Source organism: Borostomias antarcticus (assembly GCF_949987555.1).
Source record: "Borostomias antarcticus genome assembly, chromosome: 26".
In the NCBI taxonomy this organism is placed as follows: Eukaryota; Metazoa; Chordata; class Actinopteri; order Stomiiformes; family Stomiidae; genus Borostomias; species Borostomias antarcticus.
The window spans coordinates 10,624,901-10,634,113 of record NC_140259.1 but is presented as its reverse complement, the minus strand read 5'-3'; the positions used below and the strand labels follow the sequence as shown (position 1 = coordinate 10,634,113).

The 9,213-nt window shown below is 41.9% G+C and overlaps 1 protein-coding gene across 2 annotated transcripts; it reads left to right on the top strand.

Annotated features, from left to right (window-relative positions):
- Positions 1-581: 581 nt before the first annotated feature.
- zranb2 (zinc finger, RAN-binding domain containing 2) lies at positions 582-8,994 on the top strand. Of its 2 annotated transcripts, XM_084458963.1 has the most exons (10): positions 582-706; positions 4,868-4,920; positions 5,014-5,122; positions 5,767-5,849; positions 5,959-6,035; positions 6,253-6,408; positions 6,506-6,693; positions 7,283-7,345; positions 7,638-7,790; positions 7,976-8,994. In XM_084458963.1, exons 1-10 carry the CDS (start codon positions 639-641, stop codon positions 8,049-8,051), a joined length of 1,026 nt encoding a protein of 341 aa, XP_084315089.1. In that variant the 5' UTR covers positions 582-638; the 3' UTR covers positions 8,052-8,994. The 2 variants fall into 2 exon arrangements, with proteins under 2 accessions (XP_084315089.1, XP_084315088.1); XM_084458962.1 differs by having other exon boundaries at positions 7,638-8,994.
- Positions 8,995-9,213: the final 219 nt, after the last annotated feature.

Below are 9,213 nucleotides of genomic sequence, written 5' to 3'. Positions count from 1 at the left end.
CTCATGTAAAGCACCTTGAATTGCCCTGTGGCTGAAATGTGCTATATAAATAAACTTGCCTTGCCTTGCCTTGCCTACTTGAAATATGTGCATTAAAGCACAATGCATTGATCATTATCAACTGTTCTGTAGCTATTCTGTAGGCCTAGGGAAAAACATTACCCATTTACTCACAAGCAGACCCAGTCCCATACCCAAAGGTTACCAAACTACCACAATTCATTTAGTGTTGATTAAACAGGCCTACTTTAAATATGTGCATTAAAGCACTATGCATTGATCATTATCAACTGTTCTGTAGCTATTCTGTAGGCCCAGTCCCAAACCATTACCCATTTACTCACAAGCAGGCCCAGTCCCAAACCAAAAAAAACAAACTACCACAATCCATTGCGTGCGCGCGCTCACCAGAGCAGCCATCCCACGAGCCCGCCCTCCCCACGCATGCGCACACACATCCATCCCACGAGCCCTCCCTCCCCACGCATGCGCACACATCTCCATCCCACGAGCCCTCCCTCCACACGCATGCGCACACACATCCATCTCGCGAGGTTGAGCTCGTGAGTCCAGTAGCCACCATTAGCCGTTAGCTCGTTAGCTTGTTAGCTTAGCCAGCTAGCTTAGCTTCTCTAAACATGGAGACCAAGATGTCGGGGAAGAGTTTCCGTGTGAGTGACGGGGACTGGATCTGTCCGGATAAAAAGTAAGTTAGTTTACAGAATAATAAGGTTTTCATGTGGGGGTTTTAAAGTTGGGAGTAGCTGGGAAGCTAACGGTCACATAGCCTAGCTAGTCTGGCTAGCTGGGTATTCTCTTTAGTGAGAAGGGTCCGTCTAGTTGCTGGAATGGGAGACCTTCCTGGAACATCACGTTAGCTACAGGCTAGCTAGCTGTCCCAGTGCCCTGATCAATATACAATATACTATCCATACATTAAATTAGACCATTCATGGACCCCAGAGTCCGAGAAGAGGGAGACTTGCTAACCTAGCTTCTCCATGTTAGCTACCTGCTAACGCTACTGTGAAGGACGAGGCCTGGAGCCATTACACAACATGTCTGCTCACACTTTATTGAGATTACTTTATTAGTTAATTACTAGCTCTTCTAAAGCTCCCCTCTCTTCTACCCTAACCATCAGTTAGACATCTGAGTTAGTTAGTTAGGTTAGCCATTAAAAGAGCTTGCTAATGCTGGCTAGTTGGATCATTATGCTATAGAGAGCATTTAGGATAGTTGCTATGTTGAGTTATATGATGCAATGAAAGTGACTATTCCTCTTGTGTTGTAATGGATAGTAAGTTAACACTTTACCTAGCTAATTAGCTATCTAGCGAATTAGAAACTGTTAATAGTTTGTCTAATCACTGTTTGGTAATACTGTATCTAATCAACATGAAAAATGGATGAAGGTTAGTTTTGGAAATGTCATGTTTTACAATCTGACCTTAATAATGGCCCACTGGCTAACGTTATAACCAGGCATGTATAGTACAGTACTATGCTGATTGTGGACTAACGTTATAACCAGGCATGTACTATGCTGATTGTGGACTAACGTTATAACCAGGCATGTACTATGCTGATTGTGGACTAACGTTATAACCAGGCATGTAGTACTATGCTGATTGTGGACTAACGTTATAACCAGGCATGTATAGTACTATGCTGATTGTGGACTAACGTTATAACCAGGCATGTATAGTACTATGCTGATTGTGGACTAACGTTATAACCAGGCATGTATGGTACTATGCTGATTGTGGACTAACGTTATAACCAGGCATGTATAGTACAGTACTATGCTGATTGTGGACTAACGTTATAACCAGGCATGTATAGTACTATGCTGATTGTGGACTAACGTTATAACCAGGCATGTATGGTACTATGCTGATTGTGGACTAACGTTATAACCAGGCATGTATAGTACAGTACTATGCTGATTGTGGACTAACGTTATAACCAGGCATGTGTAGTACTATGCTGATTGTGGACTAACATTATAACCAGGCATGTACTATGCTGATTGTGGACTAACGTTATAACCAGGCATGTAGTACTATGCTGATTGTGGACTAACGTTATAACCAGGCATGTTTAGTACTATGCTGATTGTGGACTAACGTTATAACCAGGCATGTTTAGTACTATGCTGATTGTGGACTAACGTTATAACCAGGCATGTATAGTACAGTACTATGCTGATTGTGGACTAACGTTATAACCAGGCATGTTTAGTACTATGCTGATTGTGGACTAACGTTATAACCAGGCATGTGTAGTACTATGCTGATTGTGGACTAACGTTATAACCAGGCATGTATGGTACTATGCTGATTGTGGACTAACGTTATAACCAGGCATGTATGGTACTATGCTGATTGTGGACTAACGTTATAACCAGGCATGTTTAGTACTATGCTGATTGTGGACTAACGTTATAACCAGGCATGTGTAGTACTATGCTGATTGTGGACTAACGTTATAACCAGGCATGTGTAGTACTATGCTGATTGTGGACTAACGTTATAACCAGGCATGTATAGTACAGTACTATGCTGATTGTGGACTAACGTTATAACCAGGCATGTATAGTACTATGCTGATTGTGGACTAACGTTATAACCAGGCATGTACAGTACTATGCTGATTGTGGACTAACGTTATAACCAGGCATGTATAGTACAGTACTATGCTGATTGTGGACTAACGTTATAACCAGGCATGTATAGTACTATGCTGATTGTGGACTAACGTTATAACCAGGCATGTAGTACTATGCTGATTGTGGACTAATGTTATAACCAGGCATGTATAGTACTATGCTGATTGTGGACTAACGTTATAACCAGGCATGTATAGTACAGTACTATGCTGATTGTGGACTAACGTTATAACCAGGCATGTAGTACTATGCTGATTGTGGACTAACGTTATAACCAGGCATGTATAGTACTATGCTGATTGTGGACTAACGTTATAACCAGGCATGTAGTACTATGCTGATTGTGGACTAACGTTATAACCAGGCATGTAGTACTATGCTGATTGTGGACTAACGTTATAACCAGGCATGTAGTACTATGCTGATTGTGGACTAACGTTATAACCAGGCATGTAGTACTATGCTGATTGTGGACTAACGTTATAACCAGGCATGTATAGTACTATGCTGATTGTGGACTAACGTTATAACCAGGAATGTACTATGCTGATTGTGGACTAACGTTATAACCAGGCATGTAGTACTATGCTGATTGTGGACTAACGTTATAACCAGGCATGTAGTACTATGCTGATTGTGGACTAACGTTATAACCAGGCATGTATAGTACTATGCTGATTGTGGACTAACGTTATAACCAGGCATGTACTATGCTGATTGTGGACTAACGTTATAACCAGGCATGTACTATGCTGATTGTGGACTAACGTTATAACCAGGCATGTATAGTACTATGCTGATTGTGGACTAACGTTATAACCAGGCATGTATAGTACTATGCTGATTGTGGACTAATGTTATAACCAGGCATGTATGGTACTATGCTGATTGTGGACTAACGTTATAACCAGGCATGTAGTACTATGCTGATTGTGGACTAACGTTATAACCAGGCATGTATAGTACAGTACTATGCTGATTGTGGACTAACGTTATAACCAGGCATGTATAGTACAGTACTATGCTGATTGTGGACTAACGTTATAACCAGGCATGTATAGTACTATGCTGATTGTGGACTAACGTTATAACCAGGCATGTAGTACTATGCTGATTGTGGACTAATGTTATAACCAGGCATGTATAGTACTATGCTGATTGTGGACTAACGTTATAACCAGGCATGTAGTACTATGCTGATTGTGGACTAATGTTATAACCAGGCATGTATGGTAAAGCCTGAACCCTATCTATGGCTGTTATTATCCTCTCTACACACCAAGTGATATGAGGATCATAATCCAGGCTGTTTTGTGACATTTAGGAAAGGAAAACTGGCCATGAGATCCTGAAATAAAGACCCTTCCCTGCTACTGGAGAAACTGAGCCAAATATGAAAAACATATATTAATCTCAGGCCCCATTTCAACTTTAGGGAAAGGAATAGGCTATAAGCACAAATCCAGTACTTACTGAAATTAGACATGCTTCTCTATTTCCTGTCCTACACTATTGGATGAAGTGATTAATCAGGTGTGCCTGACTGCAGCACAATGATCAGGCACACCTGAATAATCACTACATCCAATAGTGTACGACAGGAAAATAGAAAAGCATGTCTAATTTCAGGACTGGAGTTGTGCATATAGCCCATTGAATCCTTTAGCAGACTCATTAGCCTGAATACATGGCTGACATGGGCGTGCCTCACCCATGGGATAGAGTTTGACCATTTCAATATCTTTTGGAACTGTAAACGCCATACCCAAACAAGATAGGCGTGAAGGAGCGCACACACAGGGAGACAGGCTGCATCTCTCCTGCCTCGCCGGTCCCTCTGCTCCACATCACCCAGGGCTTACAGAGGATGTCTCTGTCCACACCAGGGACCCAACGACACCCCTCCCCTCCTCCACCACACTCACCCCCCCAAACAAAGAGTTGGTTAAAGCTGCCACTCTGAAGATCAAATTGCTGGATTATTACACAGACATAACCACAGACATCATCATTCAAGTGTCTACCAGAGATGAGACAGACCCCATGTTGCTTCTTTAAACAAAGCAGGGATCTTAAAGAGCCGGTGTGGCATGGTCAAACAAACTATTCTGGTAATACTGAACTGGCTATTTTTGTGAGCTGCACAGAAAACTGGATGTGTGTTGCTCTTCTTCACGTACAATCCTTTTGTTTTAGGTGTGGAAATGTGAACTTTGCAAGAAGAACAAGCTGCAACAGATGTGGCAGAGGTAAGTCTGAACGAGCCTCAGGAATGAACACATCCTGTGGACAGCTTACAAATGGTGGTCTTATTAATCCACATGCTTCTCTTGGCCAAACAGAGAAGACGACAGAGGCCAAGATGATGAAGGCAGGAGGGACGGAGATTGGGAAGACGCTAGCGGAGAAGAGCCGCGGCCTCTTTAGTGCCAATGACTGGCAATGTAAAACGTAGGTGACACCGAATTCATTTTTCATTCATTTTCAATGAATGCATGAAAGCCTAGACTGTTTCTCATGTGACACCACTATCTGATCAGCTCGCATCTATGTACTTAAACATGCGCCTCAGCTTAGTGGCAAAGTCAGCGTTTGGAAGAATGTTACAAAAGAAATGAGGGAAGCAGAGAAGCTATTTTATATATTGAAGGCTTTCCTGACGATGACTAGGATGCCAGTTCACTTGCTCTTTACTTATTGTAAATGGCTTTGGATAAAAGCGTCTGCTAAATTACTCAAATGTGTATCTATTTATATATTGGTCAGATTAAAAGCTAAGTTACATTGTTATACATGATGACATTGTTCACTTGTTTTTGTTTGTTTGAGCTGGATGGCTCAAAACTCATCTCCAAGAAGTACTACAACACTTCCTCCTAAGCACATTGTATTTTATTGTATTATATTTTAGTTTGCTATTCTTGCACTTTGCCTTCATCACTAGATTATGCTCTTAGTCACTTGTTTTAGAGAGAAGATGTGATTGTGAGTTCTGGAAAGTAGTAGCACATTGGCTTTTCCTACGTTAAATACAATTATTGTCATTTGCTTTGGATAAAGCGTCTGCTAAATGACTGTAATGTGATGTTTTGAAGCTGCGGCAATGTGAACTGGGCCAGGAGGTCGGAGTGCAACATGTGCAACACTCCCAAATATGCCAAGCTTGAGGAGAGGACAGGTAAACACTGCTAGTATTCATACAGAGGATATTATACATGTAGTTTGGTCATCGTTGGAAGTATGCACGTTCTTGTTCTTCACAATCTTGTCCTGTTTCTGGTCACTAGGCTATGGTGGCGGGTTCAACGAGCGGGAGAACGTTGAGTACATAGAACGTGAAGAATCAGACGGAGAATACGATGAGGTACATTTTCTTCTGAATGCAAACGAAGCAGGATTTGAGTCCCTCCAATACGAATAGTTTTATTTTAAATTGAAAATGGAGAAGTGAAGACATTTAAAAAACAAAAATGTATCACTGTCCAAATATTTGGAGTTAACTATGCTATAAATGAAAATGACATTGAGTATGGTGCTCATTCAGTTCTATTATTAATATCATTTGTTTTGAATATATCCAGTTTGGGAGGAAAAAGAAAAAGTATCGGAAGACGAGCAGCAGCAAGCCGTCTTCTAAGGAAGGGAAGGAAGAGAAGAAGGTGGAGGCCAATAAAGATGATGACGAGGAGGAGGACGACGAGGAAGATGGAGACCTTTCAAAATACAAGCTGGATGATGTGAGCGCCCAGTCGTGGGGTCAGGGTGCAGGCACGTCCTCCGTGTGCGTTACCAGACCGTCCACGCCTCCTACTAACACCAACTCTGCTTCTACAGGACGACGACGAAGATGAGGATGACGACGACGACGCCGACCTGTCTAAGTATGAACTGGACGCCAGTGATGAGGAGGGGAAGGCGAAGCCGGCGGTGACGAAGGAGACGAAGGAGACGAAGGGCAGCCAATCAGGGTCCTCCCACTCCTCGTCTCGTTCCTCCAGCTCCAGCTCTCGGTCCAGGTCCAGGTAAAAGGGTACAGGTCAAGGGTAACTCCAGGCAAAATGTCAGTATCAGCTCAATCCTCCTCACAACCTATCGATCCACACGTCCTGTTTGCTTTGTTTGTATTTACTCCGTTGTGTTGTTTTTGAAATGGCGCTGTCTGTGTATGGATTCACTTAACTGAAGCCATGTGAATATAATGCAGAAATGTAATAGCCATGTGAATACAATGCAGAAATGTAATAGCCATGTGAATATATTGCAGAAATGTAATAGCCATGTGAATATAATGCAGAAATGTCATGTTTTTTTTATATGTTTGGTTTTGTTTGAAAGTAAAATATTTGTCTTTGTTAATAGCAGTTGTATTATCAACTTCTAATGGCATTTTGTCACAAATCAGTGGTATGTGATGGCTATACTAAAGTCATACTGTGTAGGTCAATCTATATAGCGACTTGTAAAGTTGATCTCTCCTGCTGTTGACGCCACGCCGAAGAACGTGTTCATGTTTGTCGACCTCACACCTGTGCCACCAGGTAACCATCTAACCATCAAACCTCACCCGTTTTGGAAAATATTGGAAAGGAAATTGTGTTTTGTGTGTTTCAGATCTCAGTCTCGAAGCTCGTCCAGCTCCAGATCTAGGTCTGGCTCCAGCAGGTCCCACTCCAGGTGAATGAGGTGACATGCACTGCTCCAGGAGAGAGTGTATGAGAGGCTAGCCCCCCTACGGCCTCTGTTCTAGAGGGTACCAGGGAAGGGGTGGACAGTGAAGGCCTTCCAGTGCTACAGCCTCCACGCCTCAGTGTTCAGAAGCTGTGCTAGCTTGCAAATTCAATAGGACACTCAAATTAAGCATTCCAGTTGTGTTGTGAATGTGAAACCTGTGCATAGAGAGCGGACTCGGTCGTGTTTTTGCCGTACTGACTTGAGTGCTTGGTTTATTCCCCCCCTACTCCAAAAGATCCAGCTCCCGGTCTGGGAAGGGCTCTTCTTCCCGGAAGAGATCCCGCTCCGCCTCCTCCTCGCCGGGGAGAGGACAGAAACGCAGTCGCTCCAGGTCCTCATCTGGAGGCGGGGCCAAAAAAAGGCGCTCTAGATCAGGATCGTCCGAAAGGTTTGGGTTTCTGTGGAATACCGCAATGGCGTTACTCTTCACTGCAGGAGTCCAGCTTTTCACAACATACAGCGGCTGCTGCCATGTGTTAATGCTGGTGCATGTTCTCAATTCATGCTTGGTTAGAGCTTCGATCGGCCATGTTCTCTGCACTCACCTCCCCGTGGTCTTGTGTCTCTTTTCAGATGCCAAGGACAGTCCTCTGGATCCTCTCAGTCTGGCTCAAGTTCAAAAAAGAAGAGTCAAAAAGCAGACCCTTAAAACAGGAAAGAATCTTACTACAAGTGCATGTTGTGTTTTAGGAAAAAAAGAAAGAAAACCCCCCATATCCATTCATTATGCTGTTCATTCTAGTAGAGCTTTGCAGTACACGACTAATTGATTTCGTCAAAAAGAAGAAAACATTGACATTGATGTTCTCTGGTTACGTTGCATAACATGCTGCCTTTTTTACCACCATGTAGACGCCTGTCTGTGACAAGAGTGTGTAACTTTTCATTGTTCATAAGTCTTATAAATGTTTGGACCTTTAGAGTAACAACATTCAACTGTAAAGAGGCTACTGCATCCAAAACCTAAATCCATATTGTAAACTATCATGGCAACACCACATTTAAATGAGAATGAAATTAAATGGGAATAATTTTTATTTGACATAAGGATAATCTTAAGATGTTGGTGATACAAACCCATGTTTTCTGAATTATATGCTCCTTGTGTTACGTTATTAAGGTGATATTAACCAGTGTTTGTATGTCCACCGTCTTAAAATATCTGTGGCGCATTTACGTAGAATGTTGTTGAGCCCAGTTGATTTCCTGGTTTCTCTTCTGTGTTGAAGGTAAGTATGTTTTTCTTTGTGCTGTTTCTCTTTAAGTGAAAGCAGTTCTAGTTTGGTTTAGAATGTTGTTTTGGGGATTATGGGAAATAACAAACGATCTTCAGCTCACAGTTAATCTAATTATCCGTTAAGTATCCTTAACTCATGTGTGGCCTATGTTTTACAGTCATGTAATCTAATTCATTGGCGGAAGATGAGTTTATAATTTAGAAACGACTTTTCACTAAATTTCAACGTCACGTGAGATCTTAAATCTCCTCCCTTCTCTTTTTTGTATACTGAAACGGTTCGTAATATGTGCCGGATGGATTATTCAAAAACATATCAATTTTCTTAATGACAGCATCAATAGAATGTGATAATGAGGTCTTGTTAACTTGACATAAATATGTTAACATGAATAAAATCCTGTGAAAATTGTGTGTTGAATTTTTCAGGTTGTGAAGCAGATTATCTCAATCAATTCGACCTACATAGCATTACATTTAATACCATGCTACTACCACTTAGTATTCTCCTACTTCAAAGGCAGGGAAGTGAACTTATGACCCAAGGAAGCCCCTCTACATTTATTACTCTACA